Here is a 22,359-nt window from a genome sequence, read left to right as displayed (position 1 = left end):
TTTATGATAAGTCTATCTTTATTTATTTTGAACAGACTACACATGTTAGTACTCTTCCATCTATGAAGGGTGGACAAGGCATGGCTTCATTACATTTGGAATGTACCGGATTTAAAATAGGTTTTTCTGACCAGTTCGTAGTTTTCTTTCGTCGCTCAGGAACTTCATCAATGCAGACATATTCGGATCCTGATTTGAATTTAGGATTTCCACCAAATAGATATCCATTGTATTCCTTTTCCCAGTCACTTGTGCATTCTTTTCGTCCCGGAATCATGATAACAGACGTTTTATCTCTAGCCCTACAAACAGTACATGGAATACCATATTGCGTATATTTTGAATGATCTAGTGCGGTATTAGGAGTATCCATTTGATGTATACTGTATATGGTTCCACTAAGCCACGGGTGATTATCTACTTTCTTGTTGTTAATTGCATACTGGGGCTGTGTTGGTACGCATAGCATGTTCACTTGAGAACCACTGTCAGTATGAGATGCACCACCAACAAAACCTGTTTAAATAATATTTATGTATAGTTATAACACAGAGACCTTCTATTTCATATCAAGTCATTGTTTCAAATTTTATACATTGTGATAAGGGACATTAACCCCCAAAGTATGGCCTTATCGAACATATTCTTTTTTTACGAGGTGATAAATAATATATGTTAAAGTTCCAGAATTCATTCATTGAAAAAAATGCGTAGTAACGACTTATAGAGTGATAACTGTACGGAGAAAATATGCCAGTTAACCCAGTAACACAAATAAATTGTCTCATTAATGTCTACCCCAAATCTTATTTTCTTTATTTGTATCAGATAATTATAATAATTCATTTAACTCCTTTGATAAAACACAATGACAAACCACTATATACGATTTCTGTTTTGTCTCCAGAACACTTCGTTCTCCCCCATCTAGTATATGTTGTGCCTGTTTCTGAAATGTAGACAGTATTCTAGTAATTCAAAGAAAGTAAAAAATATTATACCAAAGACTTATTGGGAACACATAGGAGGAAACTCATGTAGGAAAAATACATATACTCCCTTCAATTGATTTGATTTTAAAACAGTGTGGTGTCTGACTTTTATAAAAAAAAAATCATTTCTGAGAGGAAAATGAAAGAAAGAAAAGTATTTGTAAGCGCATAATTACTTACTGTGCTATTTCAGTAGGCTTTGACCTATTACTCTACCTATTGCACAAATAGTTGATCAAATTGCAGATATAATTCATCGGCCACCAACTGATCAACTAATAAAATATTAAAGTTTATTGCTTCAGTGATAGATTATTAGTATGAAGTGAGTGCAGGGAAATTACAAACAAATGTTTACCATATAACTACAGTTATTTGATGTATGTGTAAACATGGTAAAGAAATCAAATGAAATAGTCACCTATTATTATATAATGCACGTGTTTAAAAAGGTCTGACTTTGACATGAAAAAACTTCTATCCTAATGACATTATATAAATGACTAGTTCTTATAAAAATATAAAACAACACGTTTAATAATGTATTGCGTCCGAAGCGCTTTTCTGGATTTACCTTCATCAGGAACGCTCAAAGCCAAACATTTGAAATCCGAAGATGTATAAGTACCGAAAATCGTTGAAGAGCTATATGTTAAAAATACCTAAAATAAATAGCCAAATTCATCTAAAGCCAACTTTGCCTGAGGGAGTTGAAACCTTAGTTTCATAATAATTTCAAAATTTATAAACGGACAATTCTAGTAAAGTTTGTTTAATCATGTCAGTACCGAAGCACTGACTACTGAGCTGATGATACCCTCGGGGACTGATAGTCCACCAGCAGAGGTATCGACCCAGTGATGTAAAAATATAAAACAACACGTTTAATAATGTATTGCGTCCGAAGCGCTTTTCTGGATTTACCTTCATCAGGAACGCTCAAAGCCAAACATTTGAAATCCGAAGATGTATAAGTACCGAAAATCGTTGAAGAGCTATATGTTAAAAATACCTAAAATAAATAGCCAAATTCATCTAAAGCCAACTTTGCCTGAAGGAGTTGAAACCTTAGTTTCATAATAATTTCAAAATTTATAAACGGACAATTTTAGTAAAGTTTGTTTAATCATGTCAGTACCGAAGCACTGACTACTGAGCTGATATACCCTCGGGGACTGATAGTCCACCAGCAGAGGTATCGACCCAGTGATGTAAAAATATAAAACAACACGTTTAATAATGTATTGCGTCCGAAGCGCTTTTCTGGATTTACCTTCATCAGGAACGCTCAAAGCCAAACATTTGAAATCCGAAGATGTATAAGTACCGAAAATCGTTGAAGAGCTATATGTTAAAAATACCTAAAATTAATAGCCAAATTCATCTAAAGCCAACTTTGCCTGAGGGAGTTGAAACCTTAGTTTCATAATAATTTCAAAATTTATAAACGGACAATTTTAGTAAAGTTTGTTTAATCATGTCAGTACCGAAGCACTGACTACTGAGCTGATGATACCCTCGGGGACTGATAGTCCACCAGCAGAGGTATCGACCCAGTGATGTAAAAATATAAAACAACACGTTTAATAATGTATTGCGTCCGAAGCGCTTTTCTGGATTTACCTTCATCAGGAACGATCAAAGCCAAACATTTGAAATCCGAAGATGTATAAGTACCGAAAATCGTTGAAGAGCTATATGTTAAAAATACCTAAAATTAATAGCCAAATTCATCTAAAGCCAACTTTGCCTGAAGGAGTTGAAACCTTAGTTTCATAATAATTTCAAAATTTATAAACGGACAATTTTAGTAAAGTTTGTTTAATCATGTCAGTACCGAAGCACTGACAACTGAGCTGATGATACCCTCGGGGACTGATAGTCCACCAGCAGAGGTATCGACCCAGTGATGTAAAAATATAAAACAACACGTTTAATAATGTATTGCGTCCGAAGCGCTTTTCTGGATTTACCTTCATCAGGAACGCTCAAAGCCAAACATTTGAAATCCGAAGATGTATAAGTACCGAAAATCGTTGAAGAGCTATATGTTAAAAATACCTAAAATAAATAGCCAAATTCATCTAAAGCCAACTTTGCCTGAGGGAGTTGAAACCTTATATAACTGTTTGGTTATTCAATAATTTCTCAAATAGTTTTTAAATTTTACCTTCGCTTTTAGTTCTTGTTTGTTTAACTCCTGAACAAATAGCATCAAACAGTTTGGCTTTAACAGCATGGTTCTCACATTGTTCCTTGTTTCCATATACTTCTTGTCCAAGAACCACCAAAAATACAAGCACAATAACCATCTCTCTTGCAGTAACTTTGCCAATTTGACAATTCGATTCCGTGCATTGTATATACGAACTGATATTTAATACATTTGTTAACATGGATATCATATTACTGAAGTACCTACAGCTGTTCACGCTTTCATCACTGTACATATTTTTTTTTTAATTTGATGTTTATTTAATCTATTATTGTCTATGTTCTTCTCAGTTTATCAAATAAAAACATTCTTTAATGGAATGAAAGGCAAATACTAGTAAATAAGATTAGATGAAACGTTTGATGTTGAACTTTTCCTATGTTTTTGCTTTAGGTAATGCATGGGTCAATTGTGTTTGAAGATGCAAAGCAAATTTTAATTGAAAATGGTTAAAGTGCATAAACAATTGTCCATTTATAGATATTTACATGTTGAATTTGAATTTTGTTTCACTACTGTAAATTCAGAAAATATTGCAATGATTGGCGAATTGATTTTTAAACCTGATGCCTTTTGTTATCTACTAATAGTGTGTTTCTTTGTCTAATACGTTCTCCTATTTATTTGTCTTGTAGTCCTGTAATATTATGTTGTCATTTCAATGTTATATTTAACATTGCCATTAAGGTGCGAGGTTTGGCATGCCACAAAAGCAGGTTCAACCCACCATTTTTATCTTTAAAAATGTCCTGTACCAAGTCAGGAAAATGGCCATTGTTATATTATAGTTCGTTTCTGTGTGTATAACATTTTAAGGTTGTGTTTCTGTTGTGTCGTTTGTTTTCTTTTATATTTGAGTGTGAATTCACATTACTATAAGACGTGTCATGGTACTTTTCTATCCCAAATTCATGTATTTTGTTTGATGTTATATATTTGTTATTCTCATCGGATTTTGTCTAATGCTTAGTCCGTTTCTGTGTATGTTACATTTTAATGTTGTGTCGTTGTTCTCCTCTTTTATTTAATGCGGTTCCCTCAGTTTGTTACCGCAATTTTGTTTTTTGTCCATAGATTTACGAGTTTTGAACAGCGGTTTACTAATGTTGCCTTTATTTATTATTGCGAAAAATGCAACAGGGTTATAATTGCAATAATTTAAACTCGCATTTGGAATTTTTAATATGAACTAAACAGGAATATCTCAATATTGCAAAAACTTAAATCGCATGTAAGTCTAAAATTACAACATCGCAATAATAAATGCAAGCAAAAATTTCTGAATTTACTGTATTTTAAAGTGCTGCATGAATATCTCTTGTACACCTATAGTCTCTGAGGTTTAATAATAAAGTATTGTCTATTGAAAAAGGTAATGTTTTAATGTCTGTTGGTAATTAATCTGTGCATTCTTTTATCTAAAAGTGATTATTTTTAAGATTTTAGTTGATTACACTCTTTAATTAAAATTTTAATAACTCTGAAAATTGGGTCCTTTACAAAAAAATTTATAATGCAACATTCTTAGTAGGATTCATATTAGGATTGGTTTCATCAAAATGACGTAGGTTTTCTTGTAATCTTGGTATGATAATATATATAAAGTCTAACTGTTCTATATCCCATCTTATCTGGTGTATGGAATCCATTTGGAATTTTTAAATCTCAAGTCTACCTAGGTTATAACATATTTCAATAGAAATGAATAGAAAAAGTTTTTATTAAAGAAAAATGTTTTAAGCAACTTGATTTTTATGCAAATACTGTTTTAATACTATTTAACAAGACCTATGTATACACAGAACAATAACTGTTCTACCATGCATAAATTGATTTATTGTCAACTCATATCCAAAACCCATCACAGAATCTTTTATTTTCCATGACCCTAGCAAGTACTGTAAATTCAGAAATTTTTGCAATGTTACAACAGGAAAGGTTTTGCAAAAAATTTAAAAAACTGGATTTAAAATTTAGAAAGCATCATTTGTCTGCAGCATTCCATGTAATTGTAATAACTTTCTGAATTTACAGTAATTTTATGCATTCCATTTGATTTTTAGCTCACCTGGCCCGAAGGGCCAAGTGAGCTTTTCTCATCACTTGGCGTCCGTCGTCCGTCGTCGTTAACTTTTACAAAAATCTTCTCCTCTGAAACTACTGGGCCAAATCAAACCAAACTTGGCCACAATCATCATTGGGGTATCTAGTTTAAAAAATGTGTGGCGTGACCCGGTCAACCAACCAAGATGGCTGCCACTGCTAAAAATAGAACATAGGGGTAAAATGCAGTTTTTGGCTTATAACTCAAAAACCAAAGCATTTAGAGCAAATCTGACATGGGGTAAAAATGTTTATCAGGTCAAGATCTATCTGCCCTAAAATTTTCAGATGAATCGGTCAATCGGTTGTTGGGTTGCTGCCCCTGAATTGGTAATTTTGAGGAAATTTTGCTGTTTTTGGTTATTATCTTGAATATTATTATAGATAGAGATAAACTGTAAACAGCAATAATGTTCAGCAAAGTTAGATCTACAAATAAGTCAACATGACCAAAATGGTCAGTTGACCCGTTTAGGAGTTATTGCCCTTTATAGTCAATTTTTAACCATTTTTCGTAAATTAAAGTAATCTTTTACAAAAATCTTCTCCTCTGAAACTACTTGGCCAAATTAATCCAAACTTGGCCACAATCATCTTTGGGGTATCTAGTTTAAAAAATGTGTGGCGTGACCTGGTCAACCAACCAAGATGGCCGCCACCGCTAAAAATAGAACATAGGGGTAAAATGCAGTTTTTGGCTTATAACTCAAAAACCAAAGCATTTTGAGGAAATCTGACATGGGGTAAAAATGTTTATCAGGTCAAGAACTATCTGCCCTGAAATTTTCAGATGAATCGGTCAATCGGTTGTTGGGTTGCTGCCCCTGAATTGGTAATTTTGAAGAAATTTTGCTGTTTTTGGTTATTATCTTGAATATTATTATAGTTAGAGATAAACTGTAAACAGCAATAATGTTCAGCAAAGTAAGATCTACAAATAAGTCAACATGACCTAAATGGTCAATTGACCCCTTAAGGAGTTATTGCCCTTTATAGTCAATTTTTAACAATTTTCATTAATTTGGTAAATTTATGTAAATTTTTACCAAATATAGTTCTCTGTTACTAATGGGCAAAGTTCATGATAGATATAATTGTAAGAAGCAAAATCGTTCAGTAAAGTAAGAACTTCAAACACATCACCATCACCAAAATACAATTTTGTCATGAATCCATTTGTGTCCTTTGTTTAATATGCACATAGACCAAGGTGAGCGACACAGGCTCTTTAGAGCCTCTAGTTTAATTAACTTTCCCCTATTATTTTATAAATATAGTAAACATTCCATAATGGCTGTATTTTTGCTTGTTATGACCTTATTAATGAATATTGTTTCTTTGTATTTTTACAATGATCTCATTGAATTCTGTACAACATATCATGATAATAAACAGAGAACTTCAAACATTTCATTTGGTTGTCTCTTCTTGTTTTATTTGATTGCAAACAGAATAAAACTTTTTTCTGATATGATATTGAGAAGTTTTTGAACATTATTCTTTCAAAAAGCAACAGGTGTATCATGTATGTACTCATTCATTCATTCATTCATGTCTTTATTTCCTCATAATTGAGATACAATGAATACATACAATTAACTAAATATCGGACAACAAAAAGGATAAACGAAATAGGAACAGAACAAAAAGTTTTTTTTTACATATACAGACAAATATATACACTTTAGTCTCTCAGCATTAAGGCCTTATATAATCAAACAAACCATGTATTTCGGATGGATCAAGTATTTGTTTGGTTTAACGCAAAGTGGGATTTCAGCCTTATTATGGAACACAGGTTATGTGATCATTTCATTCGAATGCTAAATAGACAGGGCAATACCTTGGCAGACTGGCAATTTGATTCTTTAATACTATGAACTATGTTAAGCATGATTAATAAAATAAGCAAAATAGATTAATTATTTAATTTCAAGAAAGTAGTCAAACGATGGGACCTTGTTGGTACAAACAGGTCGATCTAGCATTGACAGACAGTGACTAAGTTCCACTCTTATGGCTTTATTAAAGTTATTTATAATTATAATGTATATTATTTTGAATAAAGCGTTGATCACACACACACACACTTGTTCTTCTTTCTCTTCTATACAACAGGTACCCTAGCTACTGAAATTCTATCAATAAAAGTCTACTAGAAGCTTTACTGTGGTAGCCGACTTTTTTTTATTAAAAGACTTATTGATAGAATTTCCGATTTCTGTGCTAATAGCCTAAGGTAGCAACACACAGTTAGGAGTGTGGTTATGCATTTTGCCCCTGTGGATTTTTCAAATGTGAAAGTTATTGTGCAATAAAATTTATTTTAGACAGCTGAGTACTAATTTAGCCTTTAAAGTTGGTTTATAAGAATATTAAGAGTATTCTTAACATGTTTTATGGGCTATTTTTTGCTTGACTGTCCGTCTTTTCATACCTACAACGACCGTAGGTACAGAAATTTATGTAATAAAATTGAGAATGGAAATGGGGAATGTGTCAAAGAGACAACAACCCGACCATAGAACAGACAACAGCAGTAGTAAATGTCACCAATAGGTCTTCAATGTAATGTTTACAAACCCTTTTTTTCTACACGAAATTTTCGAAGCAATTTAACAAAAGACATATTTTAAAGGTATGTGTAAACAGTTTCAGAAAGGTATCATTCCAAGGGATTGAAATTCTACTACTTGTTAACTTTTTGGAAATGTGTGACATCTTTACTCCCCTTTTTGCATTATTAAATAGCAAATAAATGCAAATAAATACACAAAAAGAAATGATAGTGCACCATGTTAACTACTGGATATCAAATCTATGGAAGATACTAATTACAAACATATGCACAAATATGACACAAAGGGTAAGCTTAATTTGTAAGAAAGCATGAAAAATGGGATGGTTAAACTTAGTTTTTTTCCTAGTTGTGTATTGCTACCTAATGTCTTTATATGGTAAATATGAAACAAAAACGGTACATATGATACAAAAACAGATGTAACAAAATATATTATGAACCCTAAAATTACAATTTTCGGCTGGACCTGTGGGTCTCAGTTGGTGATCCCAAACCACTGCCTCGTCTGTCTCTGAGATCTATTAACGGCCCGGAAATGATATCGATTTCATACAACGTTAAATTCCTGTCAAAATTTAAATTAAAAGAAGAAATAAAATGAATTGACTATGAAATAAAATTGTGGGTTGTTTAAAAACAAGCACATGATTTGCCAACCTTTTTTTTACCAAACCTGTGACCCAATCTCATCAATATAAGAAAATCAGGTCAGGTTTTTTCATTTCGTTGTATTAACGTAGTGAGCGTTAATCATCTCTTTACTCCATCCCAAATAGCACTGGATATTTGGGGCGAACACATGTCAATCGTGAGTTGAGAAACCGACCCACCGTATCGGTCATCCAAATTCATGATGCTGACGGTAAATTATGTAGTGTCAATTTCAGTCGTTCTTCCTTATAACCTTGTCGGAGAATTTTTTGTGCAAGGAGGTACGCCCTATTAATGAAGTTCGTATAGATGGAGCATTACATTTTAATTGATTTTCTAGCATGTAGATCAGAGGATATGTTTAAAGGGTTCATGCGATTCTATCAGTTTTCGTTTGTTATCTTCATCTGTTTTCTTAATAACTCTATGAAATTTGAATATCAGTAATCTACTGTTGCTTTGATATGAGACACTTCTGCAAATACCACTAGTCAGAAAACACAAGATAAGTTAAGCAAACAGAAAAAAACAATGTCAACATGGTCAAATGGGTACCTGGTTCACACAAATAAAAGCAATACTGGCGAACACTTTATCATATAAATATAACTGATAAATATTCTTGCAGTAAGGATGCATCTTATAGGTACTCGACGAATCATTTTAATTGAATGCCTACATATGTACTTATGAAAACTATAATTTGTAATAGTCATGACAAAAATGTAACACTAGGTGAGAAATGTAATGTTTTGTTTTATTTAAAAAAATTAAAAAAAGCACACTGGTGTCAAAACAATCTGAAATTTAAAAAGATGTCGGCTTTCCTTAGATGCAGAAAGGTAGATTGAGAATCTAAAGCTGGTCGTCATCCAACCAAAACTATTGATACACATACTTGCATTGTAAAGCTTAAATGGCGATATCAAATGATGAGATTTAAAAATTGATTTATTTAAACTTTCAACAATTACGAAAATTCCTTGGTTATAAATACATTATGCTAACCATATGACCAAATAACAGGATTCAATTGGCAAACAAGATAAACAATAACGCATGGATCGCTATCTTACAGATATATACATGATAAACATGCAGTACTTTGAATAGCCAAACTGAGTAGGTGAGAAACCGCTCAATTTTTAAAAAGAATTGACAATTGTAAGTTTAAAAACAAAATTTAAAATCAAAATTAAAAAAGAAAACTATGTAAAGATTTACAAAAACAAAAACAACAAACATTACAAAAGCGTTACAACTTATTTCATTCTAATCATGTCAATATCAAAGAACTGGTAAACGGACGTTTGATACCTGTTATTGTGTTTACCTGACTTACATATATAACTAGTAACTGTTTACAATCCTAACGAGAGTAATAGTATCTTCTTTTATGAAGCACGAATACACATAAAAAAATAAATGTTCAATTGGCGTTATATGTATAATGTATTATACGACTGTCATACCAGTGAGAGCTAGCTTAAAGCCATGTTAAATCAACAATGTTTTACATATGAAATAGCCTATACCAAGTTCAGACTATGACAGTTGTTATCCAATCTTTTGATGTGTTTGAACTTTTGGTTTTGCCATTTGATTAGGGACTTTCCGTTTAGAATTTACCACGGAGTTGGGTCTTTTTGATATTTTAATTTTTATTATTTAGAATATGTAGAAGAGAGGTTACGCACTCTGTTGCTAACATTATACACAAAAATCGGAAGATGTAATGTGATTGCCTATGGGGAGGCTACCTTCATGTTTAAATTGAAATAATGTTTTTATATTTTTAATTTAACAGTATGAATAAGGATACATACTAGAGTCTACATTTCAAAAACAGCACTATAACAATGTATTGCTAATTCTTATGTAAGATAATGGCACAAATTCATTTCACATACCGATTAAAACTAACGTGTTAAGGACAGCACTTGTATTGCTGTTCTTTGTTTTAGAGATATGACTAAGCTAGTAGATTGCAGTAAATCCCCATATCTTAAATAAAAATTCAGGACAATCCCTAGCAACGGATTGAGCTGAATTATTTTCATTGTGTTTGCATTGAAGAACACATATGTAGGAACATATCGACAAATAGTATAGAGTACGAAGGCAAAGAAATCTAACACATATTGTTGTAAATTACCTAAAATCTCAAAGCAAAATGCAGAAAAAAATCCGTGTTATTTATGATAAAAACTAGGAGGCAAATCAAGATATTAGTTTCCTGAATTGATAACACATAATGTATGAATTGAGCAAATACATCGGATGGACTGCATGACAATGAAGTAAAACAGACTGGCGGAAAGATTGTTACTACAGCAGTAAAAAGTAAGTTTTAATTTTAGCAAATTTTACAACAATGTTTTTCTTTTTACTATTAGTTTAGTATAGAATATATTAAGATTAGAATTAATAAAAGATTCATTTACAGAACAGGAACGTATGTCTGGCGTACAAAATGGTAATATTGGTATTTATGATAAGTCTATCTTTATTCATTTTGAACAGACTACACATGTTAGTACTCTTCCATCTATGAAGGGTGGACAAGGCATGGCTTCATTGCATTTGGAATGTACCGGATTTAAAATAGGTTTTTCCGACCAGCTCGTAGCTTTCTTTCGTCGCTCAGGAACTTCATCAATGCAGACATATTCGGATCCTGATTTGAATTTAGGATTTCCACCAAATAGATATCCATTGTATTCCTTTTCCCAGTCACTTGTGCATTCTTTCCGTCCCGGAATCATGATAACAGACGTTTTATCTCTAGCCCTACAAACAGTACATGGAATACCATATTGCGTATATTTTGAATGATCTAGAGCGGTATTAGGAGTATTCATTTGATGTATACTGTATATGGTTCCACTAAGCCACGGGTGATTATCTACTTTCTTGTTGTTAATGGCATACTGGGGCTGTGTTGGTACGCATAGCATGTTCACTTGAGAACCACTGTCAGTATGAGACGCACCACCAACAAAACCTGTTTAAATAATATTTATGTATAGTTATAACACACAAACCTTCTATTTCATATCAAGTCATTGTTTCACATTTTATACATTGTGATTTAAAAATTCCAAATTAACCCCCAAAGTATGGCCTTATCGAACATATTCTTTTTTTACGAGGTGATAAATAATATATGTTAAAATTCCAGAATTCATTCATTGAAAATAATGCGTAGTAACGACTTATAGACTGATAACTGTACGGAGAAAATATGCCAATTAATCCAGTAACACAAATGAATTGTCTCATTTATGTCTACCCCAAATCTCTCATTTTCTTTATTTGCATCAGATAATTATAATAATTCATTTAACTCCTTTGATAAAACACAATAACGAACCACTATATACGATTTCTGTTTTGTCTCCAGAACACTTCGTTCTCCCCCATCTAGTATATGTTGTGCCTGTTTCTGAAATGTAGACGGTATTCTATTAATTAAAAGAAAGTAAAACATAGTCCACCAAAGACTTATTAGGAACAAATAGGAGGAAACGTCATATAGGAAAGTACCTATACTCCCTTCAATTGATTTAATTTTGAATCATTTCTCGAAACAGTGCGGTGTCTGACTTTTATAACTTTCTTTATTCATTTCTGAGAGGAAAATAAAAGGAAGACAAGTACAAAAATGTATTTGTAAGCGCCAAATTATTTACTGTGCTTTTTAGTAGGCTTTGACCTATTACTCTACCTATTGCACAAATAGTTGATCAAATTGCAGATATAATTCATCGGCCACCAACTGACCAACTAATAAAATATTAAAGTTTATTGCTTCAGTGATAGGTTATTAGTATGAAGTGAGTGCAGGGAAATTACAAACAAATGTCTACCATACAACTACAGTTATTTGATGTCTGTGTAAAGAAATTAAATAAGATAGTCACCTATTATGATATAATGCACTGGTTTAAAAAGGTCTGACCCCTTTCACATGAAAAAACTTCTATCCTAATGACATTATATAACTGACTAGTTTGGTTATTCAATAATTTCTAAAATAGTTTTTAAATTTTACCTTCGCTTTTAGTTCTTGTTTGTTTAACTCCTGAACAAATAGCATCAAACAGCTTGGCTTTAACAGCATGATTCTCACATTGTTCCTTGTTTCCATATACTTCTTGTCCGAGAACCACCAAAATTACAAGCACAATAACCATCTCTCTTGTAGTAACTTTGCCAATTTGCCAATTTGATTTCGTGCATTGTATATACTAACTGATATTTAATACATTTTTTAACATGAGTATCATATTACTGAAGTACCTACAGCTGTTCACGCTTTCATCACTGTACATATTTTTTTTAATTTGATGTTTATTTAATCTATTATTGTCTATGTTCTTCTCAGTTTATCAAATAAAAACATTCTTTAATGGAATGAAAGGCAAAAACTAGTAAACATGACTAGATGAAACGTTTGATGTTGAACTTTTCCTATGTTTTTGCTTTTGGTAATGCATGGGTGAATTGTAATTGAAGATGCAAAGCAAATTTTAATTGAAAATGGTGAAAGTGCATAAACAAATGTCCATTTTTAGAAATTTACATGTTGAAGTTGATTTTTTTTCACTACTGTAAATTCAGAAATTATTGCAATGTTTTTTATTGCAAAAAATACAACAGGGTTATAATTGCAATAATTTAAACTCTCTTTTGAAATTTTCAATATAATTTAAACAGGAATATCTCAATATTTCAAAACCTTAAATCGCATGTTAGTCTAAAATTAAAACATCGCAATAATGAATTCACGCAATAATTTCTGAATTTACTGTATTTCAAAGTGCTGCATGAATATCTCTTGTACACCTATGTATCTGAGGTTTAATAATAAGGTATTGTTTATTGAAAAAGATAGGATTTTTTTAATGTTTGTTGAAAACTAAATCTGTGTATTCTTTTGTTTGGTGTGATTATTATAAGATTTTAATTGATTTCACTCTTTAATCAAAATTTTAATAACTCTGAAAATGGGGTCCTTAACAACCAATTTTATAATGAAAAATTATTAGTAGGATTTATATAAGAATTGATTTAAAAAAAAATCAAATCTTACATAGGTTTTCTTGTAACCTTGGTTGGTTAACATATATATAGTCTAACTGTTCTATATTCAATCTTATTTAGTGTATGGAAACCATTTGGAATTTTTAAATCTCAAGTCTGTCTTGATAATTTCATATTTCAATAGAAATGAATAAAAAAAGTGTTTTCAGTGTTATAAGCAACTTAATTTATATGCAAATTCTGGTTTTATATTATTTCACAAGACCTATGTTACGCAGAGCAATAACATGTCTACCAGGAATTAATTTGATTGAACCAACTCATATCCAAAACCCTTTCCAGAATATTTGGTTTTCCATGACTCTAGCATGTACTGTAAATTAAGATTTTTTTGCAATGATGCAACTGGATGGGTTTCGCAAAAATAAAGAATTGCATTTCAAATTTTGAAAGCATTATTTGTATGCAGGAGTTTCTTGAATTGTAATAACTTTCCGAATTTACAGTTATTTTATGCATTTCATTTTATTTTTATTTAATATCCCCACCCTTTTCCCTACAATAAATATTCCAATATGTCTACATTTATTTATTGCTTGTTATGACCTTGTTGATTAATATTGTCAATTGTTTCTTTGTATTTTTGCAATAATCTCATTGAATTCTGTACAATATATCATGATAATAAACAGAGAACATTAAACATTTCATTCAGTTTTCTCCTCTTGTTTTCTTTTACTGTTTGTATTATAGCAATTACTCAAACAGATTACCAAAAAGTAAAATAACAAACATATGGAACTCGAAGGAAAATTCAAAACGGAAATTCCCTAATCAAAAGACAAAATCAAAAGCTTAAACACATTAAACCAATGGATAACAACTGTCAAATTCCTGCCTTGTTATAGGCTTTTTCTTATACAGAAAATGAAGGTTTTATAGCTAGCTAAACAATTCACTTATATGACAGTTGCATCACATTCCATTATATTGACAATGATGTGTGAATAAATCAAACGACATAATACATAATTGGTAAAAAAGTCAAAAATATTGGCACAGCAGTGAACATTGTGTTCTAATATTAATCACTATAAAAACAAATATGTCAACAAAGAAAAACAAAAAGACATAAAGACAAAGCACATTACATAAATGAAAGACTGCAAAACCTTACCATAGCACAATAATACAATGACAGGATTTTTTAGTAACGAGCCATGTCAAATGGATACCTGAAAATAGACTAAACAGTAAAAGTAATAATAACCAATAAAAATACAGGAACTCTTTACCACATTATTAAGGTTCATGTGGACCCTTTGGCTTAAATTGCTGATTTGCCACCTCCGAATATACTCCTAGTACAGAAAAACCTGAGCATCTGCAAAAGTTTTAAGGCATAGCATACCCTAGATAAATAAATTTTAGATATGTTTTATATTTTAGAAAAATTAAAACTTAACAGGATTTTGCTGTGCATTTTTTTTTTCATTCTTGCAGAAGGTGCCAAAATAAACTAAGTTTGGATGTGGTTTTAGAACTTCCCCACAGGTAATATTTGAATTGAACTGTATTGATTGGCATGGGCAATAGATGGACAATAGATGCCTGACAATAATTGGTGATTTAAACTGTGGACCATATCAAGCAAAACTCAACTGTTTTTATCTTCTGCAGATACAAAAAAAGTTCACTGCAAAATCCAGCTAAGTTTTTAATTTTCTAAATCAAACAATGCATTTGAAATGTATTTTAAATTATCTAGGGCATGCTGTGCCTTAAAACTTTTCCAGATGCACATTTTTGTCCGTACTCGGGTTAATTTTTTAGGTGAAAACTGTAGATTAGCCGGCAATGTATAGTAGCTTGTTCGGAATTTTGTGAAGCTTAGGTATCCAATACAAAGAAGGTAGTTTGAAGACCTGTTGGTGACCTTCTGCTGTTGTCTGGTCTATGGTCTGATTGTTGCCTCTTTGACACTTTCCCCATTCCCATTCTCAATTTTAAGGTAAGTCTTCCGATTTCCTTTCAATATAATATTCATTGAACTATTTTTTTCTTTTTTCTTAGCGTTTTACTTCGAAAATACAAAAATATTTGTAAATTATGTTTTAATATTAATTCACAAGACCTATACGGAACGATTACTTCTCTAATTTATTTAAGTGTCAACTCATTTTCTTAGCCTTTCACAGAACTGTCTGTTTTGATGCCCAATTTATGAGTTTGACTGTCCCTCTGGTATCTTTCGTCCCTCTTTTATGGGCATTATGTTTTCTGGTATGTGCGTCCGTTCGCCTGTTCGTCTGTTTGATCGCCTGTTCGTCCTTTCGTTCGTTCGACTGTCCGTCTGTCCCACTTCAGGTAAAAGTTTTCTGTCAAGGTAGTTTTTGATAAAGTTGAAGTCCTATCGACTAGAAACTTCGTACAAATGTTTGTTATGATATAATCTTTCTAATTTTAAAGCCAAATTAGAGTTTTGATCTCATTTTCACGGTCCAGTGAATACAGAAAATAAAAGTGCGATTGGCGCAGCCGTGTACTATGGACATATTCTTGTTTTTAATGTTTTCATTTTATAAAAAATTTGACGGGATAAATTTCTCAAAAATAAAAATTCACATTTAATATATCCAAGAAATCCTTTTCTGGAAAGATTGGAACATTTCTGAGAAACTACAATGATATTTTTTTTTATAAATCGATTTCCTTCTTTTAAGAATATAAATACATATTATAATGCAATTTAAAGAAGTTATGCAAATTTATTTAGCCCCTGATAAGACAATATTCAGCTGTATATTTTATCCACTGAAAAGTTGCTCATAAAATCTGCAGGGTTGTGTGTAAAACCTACATGAGAGTGTCATTGACCAGCGCCATTCAGTGTATAATATATGCCGCCAAGCAGTTTCGTATACTTTGTTGCCCATAAATGGCAAAATTTGGTTTCACGATATCTCAGTAGCATGGGTTCGAATCCCGGCGAGGGAAGAACAAAAAATTGCGAAAGCAAATTTACAGATTTATCATTGTTAGGTTGATGTTTAGACGATATGTATATACAGAATATACACAGCCATGTATCACCATCACTGCTGGTGATCCGATGGATAAATCTGTTGTAGGGTTATCACTGGTTTAGACGCACTTATGTGATATAGATACAATGGATAAGCGTTGATTCTTGAAAAAGAAACCATGAGCCCGGAGGGCGAATGGTTTGTTTTTCATGAATCAACGCTTATCCATTGTATCTATCACTTAAACTATTGTGTTAAATGTCCTGTCAAAATTAACGCCTATTCTTAATTAGAAGATATTGTAAGTGAGTTTAAATAACCATGTTATCGTGTCAAACGATCCATTACAATAAATTAAATATCACAAATAAATGTTTAAAAATAAAAATACATTATTACACAACACGTCTGCCCTTTAAGATCTTCATATTATCAGGCATCTGAATATTATCTGTTTATACAAAATAAGTTCTATTCGGACTCATTTCTATTGAAATTGAAAATGGAAATAGAGAATGTGTCAAATGGACAACAATCCGACAAAGAAGATACATATAGTGCATATAATAAATGTGTTTCCGAAATTTTTAACACGAAGCCTAATTCTAGGCACATAACGATTTTCTAGCATAGGAATTTGCGAATTAACATTTGTAAAAATTATGTAGTAAAACAGATGAAATCATATTATATTAATTTATAAAATAATAATGGACAAAAAGAATGTAATCATTTTTATTTTCAAACATGTCGAATATAAAAAAAGAAGATGTGGTATGATTGTCAATGAGACAACTCTTCACATGAAACCAAAATAACACAGAAATGAACAAATATAGGTCACCGTAACAATGAGCAAAGCCCATACCGCATAGTCAGCTATAAAAGGCTCAGAAATGACAATGTAAAACAATTCAAACGAGAAAACTAACGGCTTATTTATGTAAAAATTTAACAAAAAAAACCCACTGAATTACAGCTAGGCTCCAGACTTGGGACAGGCACATACATACAGAATGTGACGGGGTTAAAAATGTTAGCGGGATCCCAACCCCCTAGCATGGGACAGTGGTATAACAGTACAACATAAGAACGAACTATAAAAATCAGTTGAAAAAGGCTTAACTCATCAGATGGACAGAAATACAAGTGGACGTGGAATAGCCCACATTAATCCGATTATAAACGACCAAACTCGCTTTTATTACACAAAATATTCACAATAACATACAAAACAAGAACAAAAACTGGAAAACCAGAGATTATGGACAATTAAAAAAGAGAAATCTGGGATTCGAATCTAAACAGACAAGACCTAAACTTAAACTCATTAATCTTAACCATAAAACCTCGTGGCTACCAACTCATATAGTACGTTTGACTATTATTAATATATAAAGGTACAATCCCTGTGGGTATGTTGAACCGATGTATATCATATATTCATTTATATATATATAAAATAAACATTTAAATCGTAACCAATTGGTAGCCCAGAGGTTTCATCGATATGTTAAAGTCAGTAACATTTAACAGAATTCATGGACGGGATCGATTCCCAGTGAAGGCATATAGAAATTACAAAAATTAAAGGTAAGTTTTTAAAATAATTCCATTAGTGAACAGAAATCAGTAAATTAGTCAATTCAACCTTAGACACACAAAGGAAACAATAGAATATAATCTGGTGAGTCCATTTCAGCGACGGATTTACGAAGCGTTGATTCTAGAAAAAGAATCGACGGTAAATGAATAGGCTGACATCACCACAATGGTTTAAATATATTTACATCCCAGATCCTTTGTTCTAACAGGGGTGATCTGAGCCGGATCACCCCTACCAGATCACCCCAGTTTAAGTTTCTTTGTTATGCATGCTTTCCTTTGTTCTGTAACATTTTGGCGGGAATGACAAATCCAGTATAAAACTTATTATTAATTAAACGGAGAGGACTATCTATCAAAATTCACGTAGAAAAAATCCAGTGTATATGCTGGGATTCGAACTCAAGACCTTTAGCATATCAAGCCACGACACATACCACTTCACCAGAACGACTGGATACGAACTATTAGAAATTTAACATACTTAAAGGAAGCAAGATATTTTTTTATAACTGGGGCGAGTTGGCAGACCTTTACTCAGTGGGGTTTAAACCCTTTTCGTTAAATAAATGAGCTGTCAGACTGATTGTTCAATTTGATTTTACACTTTTTATAAAGTTGGGCGAGTCGGTTACAAGAGTGGGGCGATTTTTTCATAAAGTGGCGATATAGTGTGGGCCGATTGGCCAGTGGGGCGAGTTGACATTATTTGATATCTACTCATCGTGTTAGGGGGTCATAAAGGGTATACATCATATAGTAATATAAAAAGTATATTATAATGGTTGTGTGGCGTTCTAAACTAGATTTTATGAATTGTAAATGGTTTTTAGTCTATTCTAAAACAGCGGGGATGTAAAATAGTTATCCCATTCGGACTTGGAGTGTCAGTGTAAGATCACCCTCTGGCCTCCGGCCATCGGGATGATCTTACACTGACACACCGCGTCCTTATGGGATAACTATTAAGTAAACATATATATATAAAGTGCATAGAAAATCTACCTAACGATATATATAGTCTGTTCGAAGGAAACTTTAAAGCTGAATGATATATTTGTCAATGGATAATAATTCAATACCGTAATGTATTTGCATGATTTAAACTAATCGACTATTCATAGATGAAAAACGTCTGCTACGATAGAATGTGAATAAATTGAACTATCATTGATGCATGTCGATCTGTTTCAATTTTCTGTTTAAACATCAGGTCAGGTAATGTGTGGAAAAAGTTGCAGTAATATTTATATTTATAATTAATGATTTAGTAGGCAAGGAGACTATACTATACAACAAATACTACTTGGTGGAATTGTCATCGCCGGAGTCTCATCGCCGGAAAAAGTAAGAACTGGCAACATTTTCATATATTAGATATACAATCAATACTTTCTTTGTTTTTAAACGAAGTGTTATCAATAATCACCAGTAAATGCCAGTTTGGACATGTCCTGATATTAGGTGATTGCTCCATAAAGTTTGCATTTTATTATTTTAGGGAATGGTCATTATTTATCAGCTGAGGGGGTCGGTTCAAATTTTTGATATAAAATTTTATGTTGGGAACCCCCCTATTATTTTATAAAACCACATAATGACCCTCCCTAAGAACATAATTTCAAAAGTTTGACCCCCCCCCCCCCCTCCAAAAAAAAAAGAATTCCCAGTTGTGTTGAGGAGATGATGACCAGCTACATAGTAACCGGCTTTGAGAAGCTCTGAGTATAACAAACAGCTTTTCTTCTTGTTTTTTTTTCAAAAAGGAATATCTGACACGTACATGTAAAAATAGAAAAAAATATACAGAAAATTGTATGTTCCAATTTATTAATTTATTTTACTGCAACCTATAATTCTACAAATTTTATCAGTATTCTGGTAGATAAACTTTCAATACTGACTGTTATTTCAATCCCTATCACAGGCCCTTGTATTTTTTTTTTTAACCTTTGAACTTTAAAATATCTAGTTATGTATGAATAATTATATATACACACCCATTTCATCTCAAGAATCACATCAAAATGAATTAAACACTATCATAACTATAGAAAGTTAATTATGCATGTCCAGAAACCTTTCCAACTCACTGTTTCCTGTGGTCAAAACTAGGGAGAAACGTTTTATAGAGTTGTTAATCTATTGATTGTAAATTTACACAACTGTGATAAGGAGTGATCAGATTCACTGCCCTTGAGAAATTAGGCATATCCTGCTGCATGGTGCTTTGCAGTTTACACTATCAAAGATTTAATAAACAGACATTATTTCACAGATAGCACACTTACTTCAATTTTGTAAACAAAAAAGACAGACATAAAAACCTTTATTGTGTGACCCCCCCTAATTAAAATATTTTTTGATGGTAACCCCCCCCCCCCAGTGGTATGATATTTTTGGCAATGACCCCCCCCCTAAAATGCACCGACCCCCTCAGCTAATAAATAATGACTGTTCCCTTATTATGATGTGTACGTATTATTTTTTTAAAACATAAATCATTCCTTTTTAAACCGAACATTTATACCATACAATATTCAATATAAGTAAAAAGGTCAAATAACAAAAATTACCGAACTCTGAGGAAAATTCTAAATGGAGAGTCCCTAAAAAAATTGCAAAATTAAAACGATCAAACGAGTGGATAACAACTGTCGTATTCGTGACTTGGCACAGGCGTTTTCTTATGAAGAAAATGGTGGGTAAAACCTGATTTATAGCTAGCGAAAACTCTCACTTGGAGGACATTTGCATAAGATTCCATTATATTGACAACGAAATGTGAACAAAACATACAGACATAACGAGTGAGAAAGCCAAAAACTGGGGTACAGCTGTTAACATTGTGTTATAATCTTAGCCACAATAAAAAAAAACCAACAGTGTCAACAAAGAAAACAAAAAAGGCTTATAGACAAAGCACATTAGCAAAATCGAAAGACAAACTTACAAACAAATTACCATTACACAATTACACAATGACGGGATGTTTAAGTACTGAGTCAAGTCAAATGGATATTAAAGTTAGCTGAGTCATAACAATAGAAAAAAACATTATCCATCAGGACATTGAAATGACATTAACGGGAATATTTTAACTGCATTGGATGCGCATTTTGCCCATAAATGACTGTCCATTGATGGTTAACTCCAAAATATTTGAGAATCCCAAGCGTGTTTAAAAGATACCCCCAAAAACGTATACCAAAAGCTGTGACAGGTATCAGAGATTTGTACGAGAGTGATATTATCCTTAATTTTAAAATATTTACAGCCAATGTCAATAACAAATTATCCGTATTTTATGGAGGGACCATAGTTCTGACTACTGCACAGGTGATACCATGAAACGTTATAAATCCTTGTATATTTCCAGTATAAACCAGCAAAATGTGGAGATTACAAAAATATTATAAACAACAATACACACTTATTTGAAGATAATGAAAATATTCTCTTTGAAAAAAGAAAACCATATTCGACTGATTAGACAGGTCGTATACACAATACCAATAAATGTGAAATAAAAAAAACCCAGCTGGGAAGTATCCAGTTGCAAACAAGTTTGAACTCAGTTCTCATTCTTTTATATTTGTCCCTCGTATAATTTGGTAACAATTCCATACTAAGTATTATTCAATGCCATATCAAGAACAGACAGAATTGTTGCTATGACTCATTATAGTCCCCCACAACTGTGATATTTTTATCTTCAACTGGAAATAGAATAAAAAAATTAGGAAAACATAGTTAGTTTTCATGCGTCCGAAAAAATGCATTGATTTTTTTTATTTCCTGTAATATAACTGAAAAAATTGATTCTAAATATACTCATATCCGTATACAAAGCTTAAAATTGTTGAAGACATTCCTACATTGGTCTTACAAAACCGCCTGGCACTGTTCATTATAGAGTGTTGATACATTTATTCAAATTATAAGCAAATTAAACCTCATATACAACCATATTGTCTCTATATTTATAGTTTTAAAGATGGTAGACGATTAGTGCATGGTGTTTTATATTAGACTTGCCGACTCTGAGTGTGGATTCACTCAAAACTTCAAATCATTTTTCTATATTCTAAAAATCATAAAAAGTTTCAACAAAGTTAAGTTAAGTTTTAGCTATTAAAG

At 32.0% G+C, this 22,359-nt stretch overlaps 3 protein-coding genes across 3 annotated transcripts in view; 1 reads left to right on the top strand and 2 right to left on the bottom strand.

The window, feature by feature from the left end:
• On the bottom strand, positions 1-3,359 carry LOC139492394 (short-chain collagen C4-like). The gene is made up of 3 exons (XM_071280599.1): positions 3,163-3,359; positions 878-949; positions 1-516 (listed from the first exon to the last, which is right to left on the bottom strand). Exons 1-3 carry the CDS (start codon positions 3,302-3,304, stop codon positions 23-25), a joined length of 708 nt encoding a protein of 235 aa, XP_071136700.1. The 5' UTR covers positions 3,305-3,359; the 3' UTR covers positions 1-22.
• A 7,665-nt stretch (positions 3,360-11,024) lies between these two features.
• Positions 11,025-12,804, bottom strand: LOC139492393 (short-chain collagen C4-like). The gene is made up of 3 exons (XM_071280598.1): positions 12,597-12,804; positions 11,916-11,987; positions 11,025-11,546 (listed from the first exon to the last, which is right to left on the bottom strand). The coding sequence occupies exons 1-3, from the start codon at positions 12,736-12,738 to the stop codon at positions 11,053-11,055; spliced, it is 708 nt and encodes a 235-aa protein (XP_071136699.1). The 5' UTR covers positions 12,739-12,804; the 3' UTR covers positions 11,025-11,052.
• A 6,644-nt stretch (positions 12,805-19,448) lies between these two features.
• Positions 19,449-22,359, top strand: part of LOC139490836 (uncharacterized) — a 50,327-nt gene continuing 47,416 nt past the window's right edge. Inside the window, exon 1 of the mRNA XM_071277898.1 lies at positions 19,449-19,566. The gene's annotated coding sequence lies outside the window, so the exon portion shown is untranslated. The remainder of the gene's footprint in view (positions 19,567-22,359) is intronic.

This window comes from Mytilus edulis, chromosome 10, assembly GCF_963676685.1.
Source record: "Mytilus edulis chromosome 10, xbMytEdul2.2, whole genome shotgun sequence".
NCBI classification, from domain to species: Eukaryota; Metazoa; Mollusca; class Bivalvia; order Mytilida; family Mytilidae; genus Mytilus; species Mytilus edulis.
The sequence above is the reverse complement of the archived record's forward strand: the minus strand, read 5'-3'. Positions and strand labels throughout refer to the sequence as shown.

Coding starts and splice junctions, on each gene's coding strand:
- LOC139492393 (XM_071280598.1), bottom strand. CDS start 12,738: ATGGTTATTGTGCTTGTAATTTTGGTGGTTCTCGGACAAGAAGTATAT. Junction 11,988..12,596: donor AACAAGAACTAAAAGCGAAG/GTAAAATTTAAA, acceptor TCTACATTTCAG/AAACAGGCACAACATATACT. Junction 11,547..11,915: donor AACAGAAATCGTATATAGTG/GTTCGTTATTGT, acceptor TTATTTAAACAG/GTTTTGTTGGTGGTGCGTCT.
- LOC139492394 (XM_071280599.1), bottom strand. CDS start 3,304: ATGGTTATTGTGCTTGTATTTTTGGTGGTTCTTGGACAAGAAGTATAT. Junction 950..3,162: donor AACAAGAACTAAAAGCGAAG/GTAAAATTTAAA, acceptor TCTACATTTCAG/AAACAGGCACAACATATACT. Junction 517..877: donor AACAGAAATCGTATATAGTG/GTTTGTCATTGT, acceptor TTATTTAAACAG/GTTTTGTTGGTGGTGCATCT.